Raw genomic sequence first — 27,156 nt, forward strand, 5'->3', positions numbered from 1 at the left:
AAGATGTACGTTTTACAGGCGTGCGTCTTTTCACGATACATACTACTGTTAGTCTCGCGGCACGCACGAGATTCGGAAAGAGAGAGAACGAAATGATGAAGCAAGAGCTTATCAAGGGCCTGGGTAGCTATGGCAATGAATGTACGAGAGCGCGAATTCAGCTACCCAGGCCAACAGAACAAAAGGTTACAAAAGGGGAGAGAAGATGAGTACGAGGGTGCATGCAGTAATGGGTGTCTGAGTGTTTGTGTGTGTGTGTGTGTACGAGCGTATATGGGAGAGGTCATTGGTGTGCGAGTGCGTGCATACCGTAAAGTACCGTTGATCCGTCCCCCACGTCATGTCGCTTCCCAGCTGGGTTTTCGGCAGGGGGCGGGCGGGAATTAGATCATGGCTGTCAAGTGCAGTACGATGTACAACAACGTGGAGGATCAGGCTCGATGGGCTGAATTGTGCACATTTTCATCCTGGATTGGCACGTATTGTGCACAGCAGTGCATGCGTCGGTTCAACATCGTATTTCGTTGTATACGCCGAAGTCGCTTCACAGGTAGAAAATCGACAGGGGCGTGAATTAGAGAGGGGGCAGATCAACGGTACTTTACCGCACTAGTATATGAAACCGTGAGCCTTAGGCCGATTCCACACTACACCAAATCCTGCCTAAAAAGCCATTTTTCAGGCACTTTTCAGGCAAGTTGCCATGGCGATCACTTTGAGAAACGCGCGAAAGTGAAAAGTGCTTGTTGTCTACAAAGCAACACCAGCACCCTCTTTCAAGGCAACTAACTTTTACCTTTTCAGGACACTTTTCTGACTTTTCTTCAGCCTTTCGATTTTTTTCCGAATGTGTTCCCTGTCGTATCTTTCAGTTGTGGTGAGTTGTGAGCTGTCAACAATGCCTAGAGTCATGTTTAGCCAGGAGCTTGAGGGCAAGCTGATCGAGCTTTGGAGCGGATATTTGAGGCGACCTCCGGCCGGTACAGTTCGCAGGAGCTACGCCGGAGGAGATCGCCATCAAGCTGAATTTGTTTGCTGAACAGCTCCGGGAGGAGGCAATATACTGCGTCGATCGTCCATTCCAAAATCGACAACATGAAAACGAAGGCGAAAGGACTGTACGAGACATACACAACGAAAACTGCCACCGGAATGCCTGTTGGCGAGGTTGACAAATATTCGACCTATGATCTGGAATCCGCCTACACAGCGCGCGCTAGCGTGGTCAAATTTCAAGATTGGGCACGCGAAAATGGGTGATATTCGAGGATTTGGCCCAACAAAGAGCCTCTCCACTACCGCCGTTGCTAGATCAAGCACAGGAAAGCCTCACAGTCTAACCTTCAAAGCAAAGTCCCGTGATCGACACTTGTAGGTGTGAATGCAGCTTCACTTTATAAGCCACTTTATGCCTTCAAGGCAAAGCCACTTTCGCCGTAGTGTGGAATCGGCCTAACACTACAGTCCGTGAGTTTCACCCGAACATGTTCCTTATAAGTAGTACACGTACATTATTTGTTCCTGTGTGGGCATGCTCGCTCTAGCTAAGCAAACCCGTGTGGCTCTAGCTTTTCTTGTGGACTTGCTGTCTTTGTCGGGAGAGCAGAGGTTAGGCAAGTGTTGCGCCATCTGCCCGGCCACCTGCTTTGTCTCTCGCATTCGTCTTCTTCATTGCTCTATTTGTGTTTGTTTTGTGTGTGTGTGTGTGTTTGTTTTGTGTGTGTGTGTGTGTGTGTGTGTATGTGTGTGTGTGTGTGTGTGTGTGTGTGTGTGTGTGTGTGTGTGTGTGTGTGTGTGTGTGTGTGTGTGGGTATTTTATGTGTATGTGTGTGTGCCTGTGTGTGTGTGTCTGTCTGTGTGTCTGTCTGTCTGTCTGTGTGTGTGTGTGCGTCTGTGTGTGTGTCTGTGTGTGCGCACGCGTCTGTTCCAATGCGCAGAGTACGTACCACACGCCGTCCACTCTCACCCAGCATTACTTGTTTGTACCGAGTAAAGTGCGGCTGGTAGCTCTGGCGGCTTTTCTGCGTGTGCAAACTCTTGTAAGTCTCAGTGATCTTTCCTGTGTATCTGATGGTATCTCTTTCGGGTGAACCAATTGTACCAAGGATTCGAGTATTCACTCGGACATTGGGGAGCATATCTGTAGTGTTCTGCGTTGGCAAAGAGAAATTGAAATTTGCAGAATATCGTGTGATGTTTAATGAAGAAGGGGTGATATGCAGTTGAAAATACTAGCGTATCATTGTTCTTCTTCTTACAGTTCTTCTTCTCAGGTACTGTCGGCAGTGGATTGACAGTGGAGAAAACGGCAGCTAGGAAATCAAATGGGTAGCCGCGCAATCTGAGTCGAGACCAGAACAGACGACGAACATGTAGAATATCGATTATCGTCTAACAATGTATTAGTTCTATTGTATCGATGCAATTCAGCTATGATAAATGAACGAAAGTTTGATCTGGGGTGGTCTGATTTGAAAGGAATGTAGAGATATGCGTTTCGCGGTTTCTGGTATGTTCTATAACAGAACTGACGGAGCTCAGTATCACAGAATGATTTGTAAATTTCTAAATCAAGAAAATGCATGTGTCTTCTGCATTGGACCAAGTTAATTTTATATCTGGCAGTTCGGAATAGAGTGTGCGTTTTAGGTCCTCTATTTTTAGGCTACCGTAAAGTCGCGGATAAAAGCCGGGTTTGCATACACGCACATCGCAGATAGAAGCCTGAAAATCAAACGGGTCAAATGCATATAAGCCTGTCGCGCGTAGAAGCCTGGCTTCTATGCAAGCGCGGATCGGGTAGGTCAAGAGTGCATGCGCTATGTACAGTGCATAGTAAAACTGCCACCATACCAGTAAATACGCGTAGATCTACCATAGTGGTAGATCTACGCGTGTCGCGCGTAGAAGCCTGGCTTCTATGCAAGTGTGGTGCATAAGCATGGTTTGCATACAAGCCTAGTTTGCATTAAAGCCTGATGCAGAAAGCGGCTTATGTGCTTATAAGCCCGGCTTTTATCCGCGACTTTACGGTATTATCTACGACTAAAAAGAGGTCATCAATAAACCTTAGAAACAGGTGTATGGAGTTTCTAAAAGTAGAGATAGTTCTCTCTTCATGGAAAACAAAAATGCATTTGCTACGTTTACTGCCATCGGGGTGCCCATCGCCATACCATGGTATGGCGATGGGCACCCCGTTCTTGGTGGTGAATGGTATTTTGAAACAAGAAAAAATTTGTTTGTGAGCACAAATCTTACTGAATCTACAAATAAAGAACGAAGTGGGTGTTCATCTACTTCGAAGTAGTAAGAAATTTAAAGCAGAAACAGTGGCTGACCAGTCCATGTTTGTATATAAACTTACTACATCCGCTGTTAGAAGTTTACAGTTGCTAGAGAACTGAGACTTAGAGAGGAGAGAAGTAAGAGCGACAGTATCAGCAAGGACAGTATTAGCTTTGCATTTGATAATAGATTTAAGATGGAAATCTACAAATCTAGATGCAGGTGAGGTGCAATAGCCTATGCAAGATACAATGGGCCTACCTGGAGCGCCATGTGCCAGAGGTTTTTTATGTATTTTTGGTAGCATGTAAAACTTGGCTGGTTTAAACAGAAAACAAGCAAACATTGCTGATAAATCACGTTTAGACAGGAGGTCCGAGTGTTGAGAACAGATATCTTTAAGTTCAGACTGAATAGAAACATCTAAACTAGATAACTGTGTGGTGTCAACATCAGAACAAGAAACAGAGTAAAACTTTTTATCTGCTAATTGTCTATATCCTTCAGCGATATAATCTTCAACATTGAGGATTACGGTTCCTAGATTTTATCAGCATTGCATATCATGATATCATTGCGAGCTTTAAGCCTCTGCAGGGCGAGCTGTTCATCAATGGTAAGATTTGCTTTTCGATAAAGGACAGATCGAGCAATTTTTAAATCAGAAAACAAGGAGTTTTTGAACTGGATTAAAGCTGATTCTGTGTGAGGAAATGCTAAAGGAGGAGTTTTGGAAGAATGTAGATGGAAGCCGGGAATAAAAGTAGATTTTGACACTGAAGTTCTAAAATCATTATTCGCAAAACAATCTTTCCATCTAATGTTCTGTTGCAGTCTATTGAAATCAGCTGTGATACCATATCTAGACTAGGCAAGCGAGTAGTGTAACGGAAGCTAGAGCCGTAACCCAATACTTGTTGTTCAACAGGGTCAAAGGAGAATTTGGACAAGTTATGAAAACCGGAATTAATGACATATTTGCTGTGATCTGAAAGTTTTAAATTCCGAATAAATTTAAAGCGAAGATCAGCTAATGTCTTTTCGGCTTTCGGTGGGCCTTTGGTTTCTTGTTGCTCACCGTCACTGTCAAGTTTTTTGACACATTCTTCTTCTTCTTCATAGGGGTCTTGGTGTTCTTGATATTAGCTTGCTTCAGAGCATTGGTGACTTCCTTTTTAATTAGTTTACCAATCTCTTCAGTAGTGGGTGGCAAAGTGGTGACATCCTGAATTTTCTCTTGGACTGTTGTTTTCTTCTCTTTAAGAAGTGACTGAACAATGTCTCGAGTAATGTTATTGGAAGCCTTCACTGCAACAAGATACTTGAATCGGTCAACTGTCAGCTGGGACATGTCGCCGGTAACATTACTATCAGCAAGTGCATCAACGAGTCGGTCAAAGTCACAGTCGGCCTTAACAAGGAGTTCTTCAGCATGTTGTTTCTTTTTCTTGTGCAAATCAATTTGAACTTGAGTTGAACTTGAGCAAATCCACAAGATTCAATCAATGCTGAGGCTGCTGAAAGCTTGATAAATTTCTTTCTCAAGAAATCAGGAAAGGTTTCCGTATCGAAAGCTAACTGCCAGGAAGTGACTTTCGTAGTTTCATCAGCTAAGACTTTGCGGCTCGTAAATAGGCGGTTAACAATAGCATCGACATACCGTTCGACTTCAACAGCGGGTAGTGGCGATGCTCCTGACATGATGGAAGTAGGTTCTTCAGTGTCATCGGCAGCATCATTGGCAGTTGAATAGGTAGCATTAGCGGTGTCAACGTCTGTTGGTGGCAGGTCATCATCTGCGGCGTCGAACTGATCATCGGCATCAGTAGTATCGGAGTGGCGACAAAAAATAGCATCGACATACCGTTCGACTTCAACAGCGGGTAGTGGCGATGCTCCTGACATGATGGAAGTAGGTTCTTCAGTGTCATCGGCAGCATCATTGGCAGTTGGATAGGTAGCATTAGCGGTGTCAACGTCTGTTGGTGGCAGGTCATCATCTGCGGCGTCGAACTGATCATCGGCATCAGTAGTATCGGAGTGGCGACAAAAAATAGCATCGACATACCGTTCGACTTCAACAGCGGGTAGTGGCGATGCTCTTGACATGATGGAAGTAGGTTCTTCAGTGTCATCGGCAGCATCATTGGCAGTTGAATAGGTAGCATTAGCGGTGTCAACGTCTGTTGGTGGCAGGTCATCATCTGCGGCGTCGAACTGATCATCGGCATCAGTAGTATCGGAGTGGCGACGTTTCGCAGCCTGATGGGAAATACCAAGAGTCTTGGGAGGCATAGTGAATTACTGAGGGTGGTGCTAGGGTAACGAAATTGAAATTTTCATGCAGCCACCGACACAGTAGACAGGGCGCAGATTACATTTTGACGTTGACCATTTCTGGTCGAAATTTTCTGACCGGTTTCGCTGTCTAAGGCAGCTCATCAGAGTGAAGTGAAGTGAAATGTAAAAAAACAACAGAATTTATGCGGGCGAGAGTGGCACTAAATTATACATAGATACAAGTCGGCCGCCAAAATGCTAGGGGCCCCAAGAGCATTGGGAGTTCCTAATTTGGAAGTGTTGTATGCTGTAATTCTGCTATGACATACTTGTATACTGTAAGCCATGTTATTATAACGAGTCGCAAATTTAACGATTGTCCAAAATTCATAGGTTAACGAGAAGATATGTTAACGATCTTGCAGTATTCTGCCATATCCACACACAGCATATATGAAGCAATACGGCCTCAACGGATCTTATTATAACGAAAAAATGTCATCCGTTAAAACGTTAGATTTACTTCCTCGTTATATATACATGTCTTACAGTATGTAATAATGTGGGCTTGAATTCCAATATGGATGAATGCCTATATGGAACATGCTTTTGTAATGGACCACTTGCCATTTGTACAGATCCACGAAATCCCGTAGACCCGGAAGGGTGTTGAATGTGCAGGACCCTATTGTGTTTTCTGCTATTTCCACTATGAAATGGGGTCTGAAGACATTTCATACGAAAACCTTTTTCTGACAAAGATCTAGCTAGTCATTAGTTCTAACCCAAGTGAAGAAGCTGGAAAAGCGATTGCTGGTCATTGAATTGTGACGCGAAAATTGGTCAAATGCGCATGCGTAGCACGCATTCAACACCCTTCCGGGTCTACGGGATTTCGTGGATCTGTACAAATGGCAAGTGGTCCATTTATGAACAGGTTGTATGTTGTACGTGAAAAAAGCATGCAAGCCCAGTGTGTGCATTATATCTGTATGGTAATGTGTACAGACTTATATTTTGGCAGTGTCAATATATTGACACTGTCGTCGTCGTCGTTGTTGTTGTTGTTGTTGTTGTGACACATATGTGTGTGCATGTGCGTGTGTTTGTGTACAGCTGAACAGCGACGGTAAAGTGATTGTGTTCCTCTCCAGTCGCGACTCCGTTGACTTTCACCATGGCATCATGGAGCGCTTGTTTGATCAGCTGGCTGACGGTTAGTGACTGTTTGAGCAGCTGGCTGCGAAGCTATGCATTAGAGGTGATGTGTGTCTTTCTTCAGATGTTCCCAATCTAACTTGCAAGTGCCCTATTTCGGTTGGGACGCTACTGCACGCATTCCAGCTATGGTGTCACTGCATGACATTGTATTACAGTTATGATGCCGCTGCATACAACCATAGAGAATGAAAAGGATTCCGTGCAAAATGGCCAAATATGTGTGTGTGTGTTTGTGTGTGTGTGTGTGTGTGTGTGTGTGTGTGTGTGTGTGTGTGTGTGTGTGTGTGTGTGTGTGTGTGTGTGTGTGTGTGTGTGTGTGTGTGTGTGTGTGTGTGTGTGTGTGTGTGTGTGTGTGTGTGTGTGTGTGTGTGTGTGTGTGTGTGTGTGTGTGTGTGTGTGTGTGTGTGTGTGTGTGTGTGTGTGTGTGTGTGTGTGTGTGTGTGTGTGTGTGTGTGTGTGTGTGTGTGTGTGTGTGTGTGTGTGTGTGTGTGTGTGTGTGTGTGTGTGTGTGTGTGTGTGTGTGTGTGTGTGTGTGTGTGTGTGTGTGTGTGTGTGTGTGTGTGTGTGTGTGTGTGTGTGTGTGTGTGTGTGTGTGTGTGTGTGTGTGTGTGTGTGTGTGTGTGTGTGTGTGTGTGTGTGTGTGCCAATGTGCCAATGTGCCAATGTGCCAATGTGCCAATGTGCCAATGTGCCAATGTGCCAATGTGCCAATGTGCCAATGTGCCAATGTGCCAATGTGCAGAAGATGAAAGTTTATCTCGCGCCACTCTTCTCAAACTGCATGGCAACATGGGACAGACTGTGAGTAGCAAGTGGTGATCATCTCTCTCTCTCTCTCTCTCTCTCTCTCTCTCTCTCTCTCTCTCTCTCTCTCTCTCTCTCTCTCTCTCTCTCTCTCTCTCTCTCTCTCTCTCTCTCTCTCTCTCTCTCTCTCTCTCTCTCTCTCTCTCTCTCTCTCTCTCTCTCTCTCTCTCTCTCTCTCTCTCTCTCATGTACCATTGATACTTTCTCCTCCCTCCGACTGAAATGTGTCGTGCATTGTGACTAGTGACTACCCACATTCTCGTTTGTTCTCGAAGTGTATTGGTACCGCAAGGGCGGCGTCCCACCAGTTTGCCTAGTTTCCCAGGAGGCATGATTTTCAAAGTCTGAAGAATTTGTTGAATAGTCTCTGCCGGGATGACGACTACACCACAGTTGAACGGTAGAGTATCGCTTACCCGTAGCAACGGTCCATGGTTCGAGTCCTGGTGATGACCGTCTAGGTTTTTTTCACAGACTTTTTCCTCCAACTGTTGAGCCATGCCCGAAGATTTGGTGATTAAAGTATTGAGATAGTTCTTACTAGTGGTGTGCACGGGTAGTCGGGTACCCGTGCTATCCGTGAGGACCTCGGGTAGACGGGTACAGGATAGTACCCGAAAACCTGAAGTCGCAGATGATATCATGTCGATTTAGGTGGATCAGTTCGCATTTGGGGGGACAATGCAGTGCACATGTACTGTCGTGGACATGGAAATCCGGTCGCACGTCTAGCAGCCCCAGGGCCCTGGCCATGCAGCCGCCTGGCCATGCAGCCGTATCACTGCTGCTGGTCGCATCGGATCAACATTGTGCACTGCATGCAACGACTTACGTTCTGTAGGCGCTGAGGGCGCCGGCCCCGGTCAATCGACTGGATTTCCATGTCCGCGACAGTGCAAATTCATGTAATACTCTGCGTGTCTACCCAAAGTGTAAGGGAAGGGGTGCATTGTGATGTTACCATGGAAACGTTACCCGATAGGGTACCAGTGCCACCCGGGGAAAACTACCCGAAGAAAATGCTACCCGACTCAGCCCTAGTTTTTTTTAGCAGGAACGAGACTCTGACGTGTGTGTGTGTGTGTGTGTGTGTGTGTATGTGTGTGTGTGCTTGCACTGTGCACGCTGGGATATGCTATGGGCAAAAGCTCTCTGTCTGTCACCATCTCGTTTGGTTTTCTTTCCTCTCTAATTTTTAAATAGCATACTACATGCGCATGGTGTCTAAAAATGTTGTCGTTGCTTATGTTTCAGGATCGTGTTCACGTGTTTGATGAGTTCCGCAAGTCTTCAGTCGGTGTTCTGTTTTGCACGGTAAGCTGCTGTGTGTGCGCGCGCAGGTCTGTGGGTGTCGTGCGTGCAGATGTGCATGTGTGTCCGTGTATGTGGGTGTGAGCGGGTGCGCGCGCGCTCTTCGAAGTATGTGTGTGTAGCGCTCTCTCTCTCTATCTATCTCTATCTCTATCTCTCTCTCTCTCTCTCTCTCTCTCTCTCTCTGTCTCTCTCTGTCTGTCTGTCTCTCTCTCTCTCTCTCTCTCTCTCTCTCTCTCTCTCTCTCTCTCTCTCTCTCTCTCTACATAAGTATTGGACATAAACGTTTATGCCAACCGTAGTATTTTTTCCACCCTGTGAAAAGCAAACCCCGCATGTTCTCCACGGATACAAGTATGGTTTCTCGCGGATCTTGAGGGCAGCGCAGTGGACTGTCCATATTCAACTGGTCTATAGGAACGTCATCTTGAGTACTAGCTTTAGTGCATACATTTCTCAATAAGCACATTGCACATTGCCAAATATGGAAGGTATGAGTAATGCATGTGAGTACACTGGGATCAGCAATGCACTGTTCAACACCCCAGACAACCATGCCCAGGTAGCTGTGCGGGGTGTTACGTGAGTACACTGGGATCAGCAATGCACTGTTCAACACCCCAGACAACCATGCCCAGGTGGCTGTGTGGGGTGTTATGTGAGTACACTGGGATCATCAATGCACTGTTCAACACCCCAGACAACCATGCCCAGGTGGCTGTCTGAGGTGTTTATGGTACGAATTTACAAATTACGTCATTGCGCAATGGGCTTATCGCTGTCGTAATGAATGGAATTGTGTTCTGCTGAAGTATCACAGTGAAGGTATTATGTGCTGACTGCATCTCGTAACACCTTCTTGTATTGACTGGTGGTGTTGTTGGTACGGTGTGTAGGATGTGGGTGCGCGAGGACTGGATCTGCCGCAGGTCTCCTGGATTGTACAGGTGAGGCAGCATTGGCATTGTAGTACGGTAGCTTGGACGTATCACTCATTTACTGGTGCACGGTGGTTTCCACGTGCTGTCAGTCGCCGGGGCGCACATGGTCATTTACATAATTATTATGTTATAACTTGTGTGGACTCCCGTACGCTTGCATTCTCAGTCACATAGCTGCACTTTGTCCTGTTTTCGATCGCTTTGTGTTTCTTGCTTTTCAACATTGTTTTGTGCTATATTACAAGTATGTGCATGTGCATGCGTGTGCGTGTGGACATGCATGTGTGTGTATGTGTGCGTGTGTGGGCGCGGGCATGTACCTTTTTGTGTTGATTGATGTGCAGTACACACCACCGTGTACGGTGGCTGACTATGTCCACCGCATTGGCCGCACGGCGCGTATCGGCCTCTCTGGCAAAGCGCTGCTTTTCCTACTGCCTTCAGAGGTAGGTGTGCAGGGACTGATTGTGCCAATTGTGCTGGCAGTGCTGCTGCCAGTGCTGCTGCTTCTGCTACTACTAAACGGTGTTTTATTGAACACACGAACCACTGATGATATGAATGCAGGGAGAGGAAAGAATTCGAAAAGAGAACAACTAAATAGTTTGAGTAGCCTCTGCTGCTGCTGCTATTGCTACTGTTTGTGCTGGTGATGGTGGTGATGATGATGGTGATGATGATGATGATGATTGTGTTGTTATGTTTCTCAACCGTGTAGGCTCCATACCGTCAGGTCCTGGAGGAGAGCGGTCTATCGTAAGTCCACAACGCTCTGCTGTGTTTCTACCGTACTGTGATACACGTACCATAAAGTCGCTTGTTACAACCGTGCTTATTCCTGTAGAAGCCATTGTCAGTGCTAGGCTTATATTCAAACCACGTATCTCTATGTATGCCAACACTAAAACCAGGCTTATGTGCCAACGGTGCATCTTGAAAATCAGGCTTGTATTCAAAACAGGCTTGTATTCGAGACGGACTTCAAAGTGCAAGACACTACGATACAGTGGAACGTCGGTCTCTGGCCGCCTCACTCTTCCACCGGCTGCCTCTGAAAGGTGACCATTTGTTTTACTGGCTCCGCATGAGGCTCTCCCATATGTACACCCACCGAATACATCACACTACCTTACAAATGTGGTGACTCGGCTTAGCTCGGGAGGTGGTTGCGCTTCTGATGTTCCACTGTAAGTAAGCCAATGGAGGAAATAATCTGATTCTGGCTTGACTGCTTTGATGCAATGAACCTGAATTTCCACTACCAAGCAGTTTGTCCCAGAACTATTCGCTACGTGCAGTCGATTATATTCGCGTCGACGAGCGATGCACTTTGAATGACGTGTGCCGTTCCTAGCTGTCGGCATTTGTGGATACAGTTCTACCCGCGTTAGTACGACATCGGGTACAAGATAAACCTGATCGGTAGACAACGATCCAAAATCCCCCGACGCCTGAAACACTTATGTTCAAGTCCGGATAGTAGATAACGTATTTCCCCGATTATTAGCCGCACTCGATTCTAAGTCGCACCCCCATTTTCAGGTCTGAGCCACATTGTTTCATTACATTCACATACGTAGGATATCACTCTTGATTGTAAGTCGCATCCCCTTCTTTGTCCTTGAAGTTTAGTTTAAAAAAAGGTGTGACTTATATTTGGGGAAATATGGTAGTACTCGTTATAAGACAAAAAAATTGAAACTTCGGGGTTTCTACTACCGTAAAAGTACCGCCAGAGCACCCCACCATGTCGTCCTTTCGTGGTCGTATTGTGGAGGTGGTCTCCTGTCTGTAGGTCATACGACTCGAACCTTGTACACACATTGCGCGTTGTGCAGTCAATCCTTACTCAATTTACCTTCGAGCGGACACGAGCTCCACACGAAAAAAACTGCTTTGTGTGACCTTCGTACACGAAGGTTCTCACACCGTACAAACTTTGTTGCACTCTGCCATACGAGTTTCCTTTCCCTGGCTGTAAAAGCAAGGTGGGGGCGGGCGCTCTCGCGAGACGGGGCGCTCTGGCGGTACTTTACGGTATTAATAAGGGTAGACCTGTGCACTACATGCTACCCCCCTCATTCCTCTCTTTTATTTTGTTGTTGTTGACAGGTTGACAGATGTCACCGTGAACAGTCTCCTAAGAACACTGGTCAAGGGCAAGGTAAGAAGACGGGGGATTAAATTGGTAAAAAGATAGGTTACAGAGAGGCTTGGCGAGTTCTAACGCCAGCACATCAGCAATGGGCGCACGCATTCGCTAAGGTGCCTCATCCTAGCCCTGCCTGCCTATGTGTCTGTGTGTGTGTGTGTCTGCCTGTGTATCTGTGTGTCTGTGTGTGTGTGTGTCTGTCTGTCTGTCTGCCTGCCTGCCTGCCTGCCAATCGGCGTGATGCTTCGTATTTCCGAGCTTACGTACAATTCTGAGACGCAGGCACCTTTCGGTCGCGAGGCACGTGGCTAAGAGCGGTTCTACTGTATTTGTCAGGACTTAGTGGTGACAAACTCCTTATATGGATGCAATGGTTACCGTCACATGATTGCCGAATATCCTCTATACTTCCACTCGCAAATGGAATGGAATGGTGAATGGGATATTCGGTCTTTGACCGCTTTGCTAGTGGGCTGATCAACTCGCCTCCCTCCGCTTTAGGAGCTGCATCTGCGCCTTAGATCGTTGCAGGGCGGTGGCGTTCCTACCGATGCTGACAACTCAGCCTATCTGAGTCTCAAACGAACCGTGAATTTTTTCCACTGCCAGTTGTCATACTGTAAAGACCAGATATTTTCACGTCAATTAAAGTGGACGATCTCCAGATTTTTGTGGGTTAGCGAGGTGAAATTCTAACGAATTCTGTCTCAAAACCGACAAATGACTGTACCTGTACTTATCGTTTGCATATAACAACTTCAAATGTTAACGATTCTTTCAAATTCGTTAACTCGTAAGAATTAAATGTTCGTTAACATTACTGGTCTTGCGTGTGTGTTGCTACTGTGTCGGCAGGACCCTACCGACTTTCAAGTGGAAGCGGCTGCCACAGATCTGCAGCTATCTTGTGAGCGCTTTGTCACCGCCGACAATGACTTGAAGGAGTTGGCTTCTGATGGTAAGTTGTGGGTGCTGCAGGCAAGAGCTGGATTTGCCTTTTTCTCTTTTTGACTTGCTATCGATCCAGTTATGATCATGTGTGGCGCGGGTTGGTTGTGAGAGATGTGAATGTAGTACTGCAGTATCTTTATCTCTCTGTGTTAGTCTCTCTCTCTCGCTCTCTCTCTCAGACACACACATACACACACACACACACACACACACACACACACACACACACACACACACTTTCTCTCTCTCTCTCTCTCTCTCTCTCTCTCTCTCTCTCTCTCTCTCTCTCACTCGTTCAATCCCTCTGGCTCGCTCATTCTCTGCTCTCTCTCCTGTTCTGGTATACAGCTTGCTTATCGTACGTACGCGCCTACACCACGTACCCTGCATCGCTCAAGCACATCTTCCATCGCCGAGCTCTGCATCTTGGCCACGTTGCCAAGAGCTTTTCACTTCGCAGCACACCATCGCAGATTGCCTCATCCGGGCAAGTGCGCGTAGAGCGCAAGCGTAAGAAGCAAGTCGATGCTGAGCATTCTGGTCGCGGTGGTGGTGACAGTGATGACGGTGATGATGATGATGGAGATACGGAGACGCAGGCCACCAATAGCCGATATCGGTATGTTATGGTTGATGCTACGGGTGTGTGTGTGGGGGGGGGGGGGGTAATGTGTTTACATGACTGTACAAATGTAGAGCTAGGCACAGTGGGTCTAAGGTCATGACCATGATAGAATATCACGCTCTCTCGTTCTCTCTCTCTCTCTCTCTGTCTCTCTCTCTGTCTCTCTCTGTCTCTCTCTGTCTCTCTCTCTCTCTCTCTCTCTCTCTCTCTCTCTCTCTCTCTCTCTCTCTCTCTCTCTCTCTCTCTCTCTCCCTCCCTCTCTCTCTCTCTCTCTCTCTCTCTCTCTCTCTCTCTATCTATCTATCTATCTCTATCTCTCTCTCTCCCTCTGTCTCTCTGTCTCTCTCTCTCTCTCTCTCTCTCTCTCTCTCCCTCTCTCTCTCTCTCTCTCTCTCTCTCTCTCTCTCTATCTATCTATCTCTCTCTTCTCTCTCTCTCCTCTGTCTCTCTGTCTCTCTCTCTCTCTCTCTCTCTCTCTCTCTCTCTCTCTCTCTCTCTCTCTCTCTCTCTCTCTCTCTCTCTCTCTCTCTCCTCCCTCCCTCCCTCCCTCCCTCTCTCTCTCTCTCTCTCTCTCTCTCTCTCTCTCTCTCTCTCTCTCTCTCTCTCTCTCTCTCTCTCTCTCTCTCTCTCTCTCTCCTCTGTGTGTGTCTCTCTCTGTCTCCTCTGTGCATATGATGTGCGTGAATCCCCCCTAAAAGACACAGGTGTACAATACTAGTATGTGTTCCTATCGTCCTGTTTGTTTCTCTATTTTTTTTCACCCTATCTTGCGTCGTCAGGTCTGACAGCAGGTCTGACAGCAGGTCGGATAGCAGGTCTGACAGCAGGTCGGATGCAGGTGCGTTCAAGAAGAAACGCCGTGTGTACGTCCCAGAGCATGACAGCAGCAGCACAGCTCAAAAGAGTCGCTTTGCTGGGCCCATGCCGGGCAAGAAGAAGAAGAAAGGCAAGAAGTGAATGTGATGCCGTCGTGCCAGACATCATTGGAAGCAGCGCTGGTGCCAGCAGGACAGGGATGGCGCTGACGATTGGAAGGCTCGTCCTGTTCGAGGGAGTCAAAGCCTTGGAGGCGCGTTATGTGAGACTGGTGAGCGAGAGTGTGAACTGCCAGCCACGCACCGAGCACACCCAACGTTGCTCTCCTGGTGTCGTTGTCCGGCCCCATGCCCGGCTGGTACCATGGTACCGACCTCTATAGCGCTTGCAAGTGGATTCAGTGGATTGTGTGTGTGTGTGTGTGTCACGCACCGTGCCGCACTATGAAGCATCAGTGCTGCTGGTTCAGCTCCTCGTCGTCGACTCGTCGTCCCCCATGCCCTGTCCCATTACCTGCCTTGCCCGTGTGTGTGTGTGTGATCACATGACTGATGACATGACCAGTCAAGCACGGCCGGCGGAAACAGCTTTTCAGTTTTACCTGCCTCGCCCGTGTGTGATCACATGACTGATCACATGACCAGTCAAGCACGTCCGGAGTCGGCCGAAGCAGCTTTTCAGTTTGTTTTCTCCGGTCATGCCGTGCATGTCCTTGCACACGTTGTGCCTAATATGGCAGGTGCATGTGACTGATATGGCATCTAATACATAATAACCTATCTTTCTACACTAGGAAACGAAGTGTTTGCTGCGTTTGGCGCTGTTCAGTGCAGTGCCGCCTCTATGATCAAGTTATTATTGAGAAAAGATCAAAATTAATCGTTTATTGAAAGGTCTCCGAATACCGTAGTGTCTTGTAGTAGCATGTTGGCGTCCATGGTTCGAATCGAACCATGGACATGTGGGTGCAGTCAAACTACTAGTAATTGATTACGTCAAGAGTCCGTAATCATGGTAATCCCCCAGAGTGAGCAACTTCACTTACCAGATCTGGGACGGCGAAATCTGTGTTGCACGTCATAGTGCGACATCATGAGTAGGGGAAGTGTGGACCGTGTCGACGGAATGACGCAAGTCCAACCTCAAAAATGAGGTACATCACGGATTACGCTGTCCCACAACCCCATCTCAGTTGCGCACTCTGGGGGATTCTGGACTATTGCATACGTTACTAGGCCAAATCTGGACCGAATTCAACAATCGAGGGGCCACTGAAATCTCAATGCACAGACATGCACGACTTGTTCGCCACTCACTTTGAAAAGTGATGACCTCATTTGCCTCACCTCAATACAGTCAGACCTCGCTTATCCGGTCCTCTTTGATCCGGATCCCTCACCATCCGGAAGAAGATAGCTGGCTACTGATTTACAGCATACCGTAAATGTCGTGTATAAAAGCAGGTGCTTATAGGCGATTCACACGACAGGCAAATCCACGTTTACAGGAAAGTCACCATGGAGATATTCCTGCGGGTGACCAAAATTTGCCCGCGGGAATCAAAAGTGTCCATGGCCTTTTTGCCCGCGGATGCACTCATCTGCGGGCACTTTTACAGTTATGAGGCTGTGAGGTCGTACTATGGTACGGTAGTCTTGTACCCTGGTTGTTTGGCCTTTGTTTTTGGGTACTCATTCCAAATCACCACAGTAACGCCGTATACTCACCGGATACTCGCGGGAGCTCTGGCCGCCACCCGCGGCCGTGTGAACTGCGGCCTCACGTTTCACTTCCTGCGGGCACTTGACAAACGTAGATTTGCCTGTCGTGTGAATCGCCTATTATGGCCGTATAAGCCGGGGTTCAAACCATGCTTCTTTTCTAGTAAAAGTTATGCTTCTATTCGAAACATGCTTCTACGTCAACATCTCTAGTCTACACTGTGCAGTGCACATTGTCACGTATGTACAGTGCAAGTATTAGTTCATAATACTTATGTACTCTTGGTAATACACGCATGCTTCTATTCAAATCGTGCTTCTGTGTCATCATGGTCATGACGCGCTTCGAAAAGTCGGCTTCTATTCGAGTCATGCTTCTATTCAAATCGTGCTTCTGTGTCATGACGCGCTCCGAAAAGTCGGCTTCTATTCGAGTCATGCTTTTATACGTGACACTACAGTATGCCATGCATACATACAGTACTAGCAACCAGGGAGTAGTAGTATTGTACTACTCCCTGCTAGCAACTCTGCATTATGGGTAGGGAGTTCACATGATTTTTTCATGTTGGCAGCTAGCCATTTCTTAGCGGATTTTTGAAAAGTATGGGGTAAAACCAAGTAGCAGCCGAAATTTGGAGTGGATATCTTGAAAAACAACAGAGTTATGGTGATTTGAAGTCGCGGCAAATTCATCATGAAAGTGCATACAGTGGTGGCCAAAAGTGATGTCCGGCACCCAAAAATGGGTGAATGTTGAGTGAGATTGGTTATTCTGGCCTGGTGATTCTTTCAATGACTTGCAATGCGGTCTATAATCGATTTTCGGGGGAAAGCATGACGTCATATATGTCACGTGACCTATTACGTCACACAAATGGCTGCCACGTGCGGACATGACTTTTGGCCAAAAATGCGTACGCACATTGTACCGTACTACCGTAGTTTTTGACAGGTCATGCATGCCGGGAATTTGAAAGCTTGCAAGCACAGATAAGAGCTTCAGGAGTCGTCCTGGCGTGAATTTGTCACCGAGAGATTTCGTTTTGACCCCAATGGCTGGCAGGAAAGAGCTCTATGCTAGCACGAAGCTGGCCATTGTAAAGCTGAGTCAGAATGGTGAAAAATCTAGTCAGATTGCCAGGATTTTGGACCTGAACGAGCGTACGTGCCGTAGAGTCATTGCCAAACATCATGTCGATGGACGTGTTGAAAACTAGAAGTGTTCTGGCCGGCCCAGGGTGACCAGGGCCAGCTACGACCATCGTCTAAAGATACTCCATATGGCAGATAGATTCAAAAGCAGCCCGAAACTGAGAGCTGAGACGACCTAGCAGATGGATTCACGGGTGTCTGGACGAACGGTGCGCAGGAGGCTGCAGAACGCAGGCCAGAAGGGCTGCATCGCCGTGAAAAAGCCTTTCATGTAGGCCAAAAATTTGAAAAAACGACTAAAGTTTGACCAGGCCCACAGGAACTGGACAGTGGCAGATTGGAGTCGTGTGCTGTGGACTGATGAGTCAAAATTCAACTTCCATGCCTCTGATGGAGTGAGGTTTGTTCGCAGGAAGCCTGGAGAACGACACAGCCTGAATTGTTTGCGTGGTACTGTGAAGCATGGAGATGGAGATATCATGTATGGGGATGCTTGTCGGCGACGCGCGTTGGACGGCTTTTCAAGGTCGAGGGCATCATGACAGCCAACCAATACATGGGCATTCTGCAAAATGTCATGCTGCCGTCCATGACTGACCTTTTTGCTGATGAACAGGCTATTTTTCAGCAGGGCAATGACCCCAAACATACAGCCAAGGCAACCAAAGCATGGCGCGCGACGCAAGACTTGACGGTGATGGAGTGGCCACCACAGTCACCAGGTTTGAATCCCATTGAGAATCTTTGGGAAATACTCAGTCAGCACCGCCAGGGCAGCAGGAGGGCAAAAAACGATGGTGAGCTCTTCACTGAGTGCAAGCAGGCATGATATTCGATTTCACTGGATATCTGCCGCCGCCTCGTTGAATCGATGCCGCGCCGCATGGCAGCTATGATCAAGAACAAAGGAGGCCCAGTAAATTGGTACAGGCTGACTCCAGAGAGTCTGGCCTTAGTTTCTGTAGGGATTAGAACAGTTTAGATGAGAAATAGTTGACTCTACGCCGCGTATTGTAGATTGTGCAATATTGGCCAAAAGTGATGTCCGGCCGCACATTGCCATACTTAGGGATAGGGACACAGAAAATATACTTTTGGGAAATATTTTTGAATATTCTCCTCTAAACTTTGTATCTGCTCTAGAAAATGACAGGTGTACAGCTTGTTGTGCCATTTTGTTGAATATAACCGAGAAATCCACCTGCGGACAAGACTTTTGGCCACCACTGTACATCGCATGGCGCCAAGAGTCCATAACGGACTCTTGATGGCACCAAAGGCATCTTCGGACCAGCCCTAGCTACACATAGCAACCGATGAACTTCACCAGAATGTCTTGAAACTCCACCCAAGGAGTAAACACAGTCTGAAGGATACCAAATGAAAATTAATTTTCAAATTCAGTTACAGACTTTCAAATTCTGTCCATAGCAACCACCATGGCAACCGCTCTGACCGCATACATCGGATATGGATATTAGGAAAACCAGGAATATATCATTGCAGGAAAGGTAATTCTGAACACCAAGCATATTGTTAATGAAGAAGCAGTGGAGTAGAGAAGATGAAACAACAAACGTGAGTGGCATTGAAGAGTTTTATGTTTTACAGCAGTGTTACATATTTGCGACACCGTGTCTGGTGACCAAGGTGACGGCGGCCAAGATATAGACGACCATGTACTTAGTAACTCCTGGAAATGGAATAAGTCAGGTTTTTATGGTGCAACACTTGGTACGCGCTTTGGAGCTGGCTCCAAATCCCCAGAGTCCTGGTCAGGATCAGTAGTGCCGGGTGGCAGTACAGACCTTGCCGGCCCAGTTGCGGCGGCGGGATCTGTGGTGGCCGAATCTGTGATGCCAGATGCGAGAACTATGGCAGGTAGCAGGGACTTCAGGTTGTCCACCAGCTCAAGCTCTCCACAGGGCCTAGGGTACTGCCGCCCATCCTTCGAGAGGGAGAATGTGGCAGCTGGTGCATCATCATGATCATGGTGCACACAGTTTTACGGCGCAGAAGCTGTGCCCTCAGCGCACTTCGTTTTTCAGCAACAGTGCGGAGGGCTGCCACACCAGCTGGAAGCTCAAATACCTGCTCAGACAGCAAATGCTACTGCTCTTTGTTCAGGAGGTAAGTACGTCTGTCTTCAGTCTGTTCACTTTGCCAGACACTGACTTCGAATTTAAAGTTGAACGTTCTCTCCCAGATATTCCTTCCAGCCATGTCGTGAAAGCCTTGGGTAATCATCTAGTTTAGGGTCCCAAATTATTTCGCACTTTCCCAGTGTTGTCTGTACTTTCTGTGTACGTGAGAGCGTGCTTGAGTGTGTTTCGAAGTTTTGTGTCCTTAGAGTTGTTTCCTTTGACTTTGTGGTAATGGCTGGGCGTCCCGGTGCGCCGATACGGAATGTCCCTCAGGGAGACATACTAAATAATGATGCAATTTTGATGGAGCAGTGGACGTGTTCACCCTTGTGCCGATCTTTTCCAGGACCCAACTTGGCCAACTCGAGTTCCTTGCCGCTCGGTGCTTTATCAGGAACGAAATGCTCTGTGACACATGTGGTGCGCGATGTGGCCTCACTAGGAGGCAGGAAAGCCACGATGGGTTTCGCTGGAGATGCAGACCTTGCCACTATGTCAAGAGCATCCATACCAACAATGTCGAGAATATGTGGATGCGTGCAAAGCGCCAGCTCAACGCAACTTCGGCACGTCTCGCGAGTTGTTTCCAACCTACCTCTGCGAGTTCGTGTGGAGGCAAAGAGTTCGAGAGGAACGAAACACCTTCGGCTCCCTGCTCCGCAGCATTCATCAGCAGTACCCTGTCTGATCGGTTCTGATGAAAAAAATCCATATCAACAGCTACTGTGTTTTTGATCTTGATTTGCAATTTTCTGGGGTTGACACGCTCTCACGTACACAGAAAGTACATAGAAAGTACACAGAACACTGGGAAAGTGCGAAATAATTTGGGACCCTAAACTAGATGATTACCCACTACGCTTCAGCGACGTAAATGCATCGTTGTTTTCCACTGAATTTAGCAGCGACGTCCGAGTCAAACCCAGCACTTTACACACCCAGCACTGTACACATATCTCCAACGACGTCCTTGCTGTTGTCACCTGTCTCCTTTTCTGTGTGACTTGCCATCGTTCAGGTAATTTGGCAGACTTTTGCTACTTCCTGAAGTTGCAGGACGACTCGATCTTACTAAATTCGAGGGTGCTCTACACGAATATGAGCGTTTCCTCGGCGAGCAACCAAAAGAAAATACTGAAAAACACGATCGAAAAGTTCCTCCAGAACTTTGGACGTCTGAAAACGGTTCAACGACGGCAAGCGACACACCAAACAAAAGCTACTGTCTTCACGAACCAGGCAATGGCCGTCTTCTTGATCAAAAATTTGAGCTTGCAGCAAAACATTCAAAAAAACGCGTCGCTGCCCACCTGGCCACGTCATGCGTACATCCGCGTGTAGAGTAGGCCTTTCCGGATTATGTGTTTGCATATTTTTGCATTTTGAGGGTCAAAATGCATCGACGACCGTGGAACATTCATCCCTGTGGTTTTCGCTGCAACTGGTGGTACTGGTCGAGCTGCTGCCGCTCTCCTCAAGAGAATAGCTGCAATGGTCTCCGACAAATCTGGTGAGCCATACTCTGCAGTGATGGCATGGATCCGCTGCAGGTTCAGCTTCGCCCTTCTCCGTGCAGGCGTGGCTTGCCTGCGTGGTGCACGACGGCTGTATTCGCACCCGGAGGTGGCTGAGTCATCCGCTCGACTCGCTGTCTCGGAAGCTGCCATACAGCACTAGATACTTGTTTATGCCTCGTCATCATTGCTTTTTCTCGTATGGTCCATGTATGTAACTACTGGTACACTGTACTTGTTTTTATTGTATCACTGTGTTACTAAATTCTGCCCGTACAAGAGGCCGGTTTACCAAGTCACAAAAAATGTTTTGTCCATTTTGACACACTTTGGGCCAGGGAGTCGTAAAATACCGGTATTTTACGACTCCCTGCAAGCGATAGGTACTTCACGATCACCATGGTGCCAAATGTCACGCGACTAGCTGTCGCCATTTTGTTACCATGGCAACGGTGGCATTTTTGTGCTTTTTGGGTAAATTTTTGCATTTTCTTTAGAAAAAAAATTGATTTATAGGGGTTTTTCAAAACACTTTCCATTTCCATTTTAGACCAAGAAAAAACGCATAATCCGGAAAAGCCTAGTGTAGAGACCCAATGTATGTGCCTGGTCACGTGATTGAACTCCCTATTATGGGGTCTCCGCCGGCGAAAACTCACGTCTCTGATACCTTTGTACAAAGGGTATCAGGAGTTGCACTCTTGGGGGGGGGGTTATGTACTCTTGGTTCTAGGTATGTGTGTTCGATTATCCGGTTCCCTCGCCTGTATTTTTGTGGGAAACGGACGTGTGCGGTTATGCGAGGTCTGACGGTAGTACGAGTATGGCTGTGCTAAATGATGCAGGCATGAGAAGTACAACACATGAACAACGGTATTAGTATAGTATGTACACCAAGGCCAAGATGCCTGATCTCCTGAAGCAGCTTTGGGTATACAACATGCCCACAGCTATAATAGGCGGGGAACAGTCTGCAAGAACGAAAAGTTAGAAAACGTGATGAAAAAAGAAAAAAAGTTAGACCATCGCTAGCTACAAGCGAGGGTCCCTGGTTCGAGTCCTGGTGGTGACGGTCAATTTTTTCTTCAGACTTTTCCCGTTTGTCTCTTTCCCTCAAACTAGGGAAGAAAAAAAAAGAAGAAAAAGTAAAAACTTTTAAAAGCAGGCTTCAGCATTATTATAGCACTGCAGCTGTGGAGTCTGTGAGAACAGAATGTACAGTGGTTGAGTCATGTCCAATCAACTAGTATACACTGCAGTCCAGCTAAGCCCATGCCACTAGTCGTCAGTGATTAGACACGGTGGCAGAGTATTGCAGGGAAACACATAAAATCATAAACTATAAGAGAGAGAGAGAGAGAGATTTAGTTTTGAGTTGCAGCTATTTTCTTGGACAATTGGAATGCCAAAATGGAAATTTCCGCAAAACGGCACTTGCCAGTACACAAGGCCTCTAGTACAAGGCGCTTGTCAACACTACACCGCTGTGCACACAAAATCTCACTCCGATCAGTAACATCGGCGACTACCATAGTATCAGATACTAGTAGAGAATAGAATGGACAGCTGACACAAAGAGTCTCACGATTGCTGAATCCGAAAACGAAACAAACATGGTTGAGCATCCAAGAACGTTGTGTCCAAGAGGTTAGCCTGGGGCGTTCTTATATTTCAGCAATTTGTACACGTAGAGGACGGTCCTATCCTGAGTCTGACTCTCCCCCGCACAAGAGCAACTGCCCTCGGTCAGCGCACTCATTGCACGAATTAATGACCAGTCCCGGGCCTGGGGAGTATGCAACTCTACAAGTGAACATGGGGGCATGGCACGGAGCGCTGTCCACGGTTTCGGTGCATTCTCATATGCCGAGTACTGTAGGTTACGTCCAGCGACCGATGAACACAGATACTGTCGAACGTGTGACCGTGACGAATAGAATTCTGTACATCTTGGAAGACCGCCACAGGATCAAGGCCGGTGGTGGGAGGTTGCATGTTTGCGCCGTCATCCGTACGTACAGTATGCACATACCGTAGTCGCGCGCCCTTGCTGCACGTGTAGATCGATGTTGCGTGTTGGCCGTCCGGTCCGGCATGATTTCAAATTTCATGTTAGGCACACTTGCCGCGAGAATAAGCGGCTGGAATTCACTGCAATCGGCACGCGGACGTGAAAACTGCAACATGTTGGAAAAGGCCGCCGCCGAACGAATCTGGCCACAAGATTGCTGCGTAGAATGGCAGTTCACACCAGTGAGTAGTAAAATATCCGGCATTTTACTACTCACTGGTTCGCATACACTGTTCAGGCCACGCCATGACAGAAAACCGGAACAGGGCCTGGCCAGGCCTAATATGGAAAGGTGAAGCACCAGTACATGTCCATGTACGTACCCACGTACTGCGGAAATCGGCTGGGTCGTTGCCACACAGCTAACATGCTACGCTTTCCAGCTTTCCGTTACACTCTTCTCGGAGACTTCGGAAGGATTGTGCATGATTCTTCACATACAGGCGTTGCCCTCTTCGAGTCTATCACATCACGGGTGAAATCGCTGCGTCTAAAGTCCAAACTATACGGAAGCACAGCTCCAGTCAGCTTTCTTTCTTTTTTAATCGTCAGTTCACGACACAATGAAGGTAGCACGCTGCGCACAGCACCCATAGCTTGGAGATGAGATTTGAATACTCTTCCGGGGAGTGTTGGCGAGTTCACAAACGACGAAACAGTTCGGTCCGCAGATTGAGTACTCTTGCGGGGAGGGGTTACGTAACGTTGCTCGCCGCTGCTGTTGTGGACGGTGTGCGGTGACAGAGTGACTCGGTGGGTGCATGGAGAATGCTACCCCGTGCCAGACTGGAGAGGATACCCACCACATCCACACTGGGTATGAAGCCGGGTCGAGCACACTCCACGTACGGACAGCCGCACTTGAGCGACTCGGCAACCGAAGCCGGTCGACCGCACGCCACCAGAGCTTGCTGAGCAGCCTGGGATTCGCACGCATCATCGCCATCACCCGTGGTGGCAGCTGACGCCTGTGGAAGCGCGGTCAGGGAGAAGTACCGGTCTCCAGAGCGCGGGCAGACGTTCAACCGCAGGGCTATGAACGGCGACGAGTCATCAGGGGGATTCCCCGCCTGGGGACCGGCTGGGGGTGGCACCGTCTCCAGGCGGAAGTCCAGGTGTTGTAGCCTGGCCACGGCGCAGACACTCCGCAGCACCTCGCACAGCGGCATGTGATCAAGGAGCAGGACGAGCCAGGCCAGGAGGCAGTGCGCGGCCAGGACGACCAAGCGCACGGCGGCAAACACCGAGTAGAACACGAGCGTGGTCGGCAGCAGCCACAGGACGACGGTGAACAGCAGCGTTCCCAGCAGGTACTGGTCCGGTGATGACGACGTCGAGCCCGACTCCAGTGAGTCGACTCTCCGCCGCAGCACGTTCCACTTGCGACCGGCGAACAGACGCAGCAGCGCGGCGAGCACGTAGCGCTGGGCGCCAAACACACGCCCGGCGTAGATGTAGAAGCAGTAGGCGTGGAAGACAAACGCCGACAGCAGGTCGGAGAGCGCGCACAGCAGTAGCGTGGCACCGCCGAGCACACCCAGTGACGCCACGCAGCGCAGCAGCGGCGCCAGTACGGGGGCCACCAGCCGCACGTAGATACCCCAGAGGTAGATGTGGTAGAGGAAAAATCTGCCCAGGAACTCGCTGAGCTGGTTGTTTAGTTTGAGACCGGCAGGCACACCCATCAGCCAGTTGATTAGCGATCGCAGCCACACGGCTGTCAGCTGTTTACAGAGAGGCATGAGAGACACACACACATGCATACACACGCGTACACACACACAGAATTTACTATCCAGTGCAGTTCTAGAACGTAAAAAAAAATTCATGATCAAAACCGAGAGAAGGCCAGGAGCAAGACACTGATAAAGACCTATTAGACAGCTTCAGTGACTCATTGCCTGCATAGTACCACCTACTATTGATCAATCTTGAAGGGGGGGGGGGGGGGCTGACCTTAGGGGTTTTGTGTAAAAAAACCATGCAACGTGTATTCGGGGAAAACACGACACAGTTTTATTCAGTCTTGCCCCCCCCCCCCCCCACACACACACCAGCCACTCTCCTGCCTGGACTTCCCACCTACAGTTGTGGGCAAAGAAATCCGACCTGCAAGTCAAAAGCAGCGCCACGTTTCCATTTCAATGACGTCATGCATGTTCCCAAAACCGACCCGAGGGCCACATGAGCCTTGGCGCTGCTTTTGGCGCGTGGGTTGGATTTCTTTGGCCACGACTTCAGAAGCGTTACGGCAAGAGTAGATAAACAAGAGTGTGCAACTCCAGATCTCTCCTGCACAATCTGCAGATATCTGCCCACGGCGGAGTTTTTTGTTGACGTCACCTTTTTTCAGAGAAACGCGCATTTCGCCGCAGAGCAGTGTGAGAGCACGTGCTGGGTACCGACCTTGTAGTGTAAAGCCCGGCCAAGAGCACGAGGGAAAACTTTCCGAAAGACTCGCAGCGCGTGCGTCGTCGAAAAGATTACGTCAACAAAAAATTCCGCTGCGGGCCTACCCATCGGCGAGTTGCACAATCTTGTCTATCTACTCTTGGCTACGGAGAAAAAGAGACTTACTTCAGCGTTTGTCACCAACTCACTGGCTATGACATTGGCGCAGGTAACAAGGACAGCCATCAGGACAATGCCTAGGAAGATGTCGGCCACCAGCAGCCAGACAAGTCGCAGCGACGGCTGACGAGCCCAGCGCAGCTGCCACTGGTCGCCGCGGCGGCAATCATCGTCGTGGCAACCACTACTAGCACCAGCACCGCCAGCATCGCCATCGATACCAGCATCACCAGCACCACCACCAGCACCCACGCTCTGCTCTGCCGGCTGCTGCTGATCCTCCGTACGGTATGCCAGGCATGCCTTGGCACGTTGAAGAGCGCGACACCCACACGCAGTCCTGCACAGTACACGTTCCACACTGGGATGCGCCGCGCACACACGCGCCAGCCACGCAAAGCAACAGACGTGCAGCGCCACGAGCGTGGCGGCCAGCCGGGACAGCGTCAGGAACGCACGCGCGCGTCGGGACAGCGTGAACTCGACGGGTACGCGCGCGTCGCGTCGAGCGGCGCTCTCCCCTACGGCATTGCGCAACAGCTCTACGTTCTCCGCCGTCCGGTGGTGCTGTCCGCTGCGCACGAGAATCACCATACCAGCAGTGTCACGTGACAGCGTTGGCTTACTGCCACTGCTACACACACTGTCTGTGCCCATCATGCTTGACAACTCTGCTGTACGTCTACAGTGATTTTTCTACAATGAACAGAAATCACTGGTGATGATAAGGGGCGGTTAGCTCGGAGCTGGCTGGTATCGACGCAGCAGTTCAAGCGGAGAGTTGAAGGCCGAGATGGTCAACTAGCTGCAAGCACGGATAGCGTGTCCATGCGTGAGGTTGACTGACAATGTAAAGCAGCAATACGGAACGTCGTGGTGTCAGAATAGTGACTGAAAATACCTTGCATTCACTCGTGATTTCTGCAGCCTCGGATCGTATCGACATCAGCTCAGCCTCTCTTTACCTCCAAGTACAAACGCAAAACTGGGTGAACAGCGGAGATATGCGCAGACTTTCACGGTTGTTGGTCGTTGCGACTTACTCGTAGAATGGCGAAACATTGATCAAACATTTAGCTAGCTTCAACCTACCCCGAACATTGAATATCTGCAAAATCAATTCAAACATTTTGAGCTAGCTTGGGACACTTACACGTGGGAGAGACATGCAGCAGGACAATGACACGTAGTGACGTCATGACGTAAGCCTAGGCTAGGCCACGTGGCACGCGCAACACCAATCCATGTTTTGGGAAAGATGATGACGCCGGTCTGTAGACTTCACTTGTACTTCAACTACCGGTACTCAGTACTTGCCGTCTCGAGAGAGATCTCGAGGGCCAGGGCCAGTGCCAGGGGTTTAGTTCCTTTTTCTGACATGTCACATGACAATCGACATGGCAACAGCGAATCCTAGCGCGACTTGCCGTGCTTTGAATCAGCCACTGAAGACCTGTGAGCGCTTGCAGGTCTCCGATTTTCCAATCGGAGCACGCCCAGGCGTGCTCCGATTGAATCGGAGCACGCCTAGGCGTGCTCCGATTCAGCCATCAGAGGCCGCTTTTTTTTTCTTTTTTTTTAGCAGACTGAG

At 48.5% G+C, this 27,156-nt stretch overlaps 2 protein-coding genes across 2 annotated transcripts; one reads left to right on the forward strand and one right to left on the reverse strand.

The window, feature by feature from the left end:
* The first annotated feature begins 1,930 nt into the window (after window positions 1-1,930).
* LOC135830408 (probable ATP-dependent RNA helicase DDX31) lies at window positions 1,931-15,287 on the forward strand. Its single transcript, XM_065342664.1, has 11 exons — window positions 1,931-2,039; window positions 6,685-6,784; window positions 7,532-7,590; window positions 8,848-8,907; window positions 9,801-9,851; window positions 10,190-10,291; window positions 10,564-10,601; window positions 11,958-12,009; window positions 12,853-12,955; window positions 13,297-13,567; window positions 14,353-15,287. The coding sequence occupies exons 2-11, from the start codon at window positions 6,754-6,756 to the stop codon at window positions 14,528-14,530; spliced, it is 945 nt and encodes a 314-aa protein (XP_065198736.1). The 5' UTR covers window positions 1,931-2,039; window positions 6,685-6,753; the 3' UTR covers window positions 14,531-15,287.
* Window positions 15,288-21,803: 6,516 nt separating this feature from the next.
* On the reverse strand, window positions 21,804-26,665 carry LOC135830407 (uncharacterized). Its single transcript, XM_065342663.1, has 2 exons — window positions 25,572-26,665; window positions 21,804-24,718 (listed from the first exon to the last, which is right to left on the reverse strand). The coding sequence occupies exons 1-2, from the start codon at window positions 26,223-26,225 to the stop codon at window positions 23,690-23,692; spliced, it is 1,683 nt and encodes a 560-aa protein (XP_065198735.1). The 5' UTR covers window positions 26,226-26,665; the 3' UTR covers window positions 21,804-23,689.
* Window positions 26,666-27,156: the final 491 nt, after the last annotated feature.

This window comes from Sycon ciliatum, unplaced genomic scaffold (genome assembly GCF_964019385.1).
Source record: "Sycon ciliatum unplaced genomic scaffold, ocSycCili1.1 SCAFFOLD_292, whole genome shotgun sequence".
Lineage (NCBI taxonomy): Eukaryota > Metazoa > Porifera > Calcarea > Leucosolenida > Sycettidae > Sycon > Sycon ciliatum.

Coding starts and splice junctions, on each gene's coding strand:
- LOC135830408 (XM_065342664.1), top strand. CDS start 6,754: ATGGAGCGCTTGTTTGATCAGCTGGCTGACG. Junction 9,852..10,189: donor AGGTCTCCTGGATTGTACAG/GTGAGGCAGCAT, acceptor ATTGATGTGCAG/TACACACCACCGTGTACGGT. Junction 12,010..12,852: donor GAACACTGGTCAAGGGCAAG/GTAAGAAGACGG, acceptor CTGTGTCGGCAG/GACCCTACCGACTTTCAAGT.
- LOC135830407 (XM_065342663.1), bottom strand. CDS start 26,225: ATGATGGGCACAGACAGTGTGTGTAGCAGTGGCAGTAAGCCAACGCTG. Junction 24,719..25,571: donor AGTTGGTGACAAACGCTGAA/GTAAGTCTCTTT, acceptor CTCTGTAAACAG/CTGACAGCCGTGTGGCTGCG.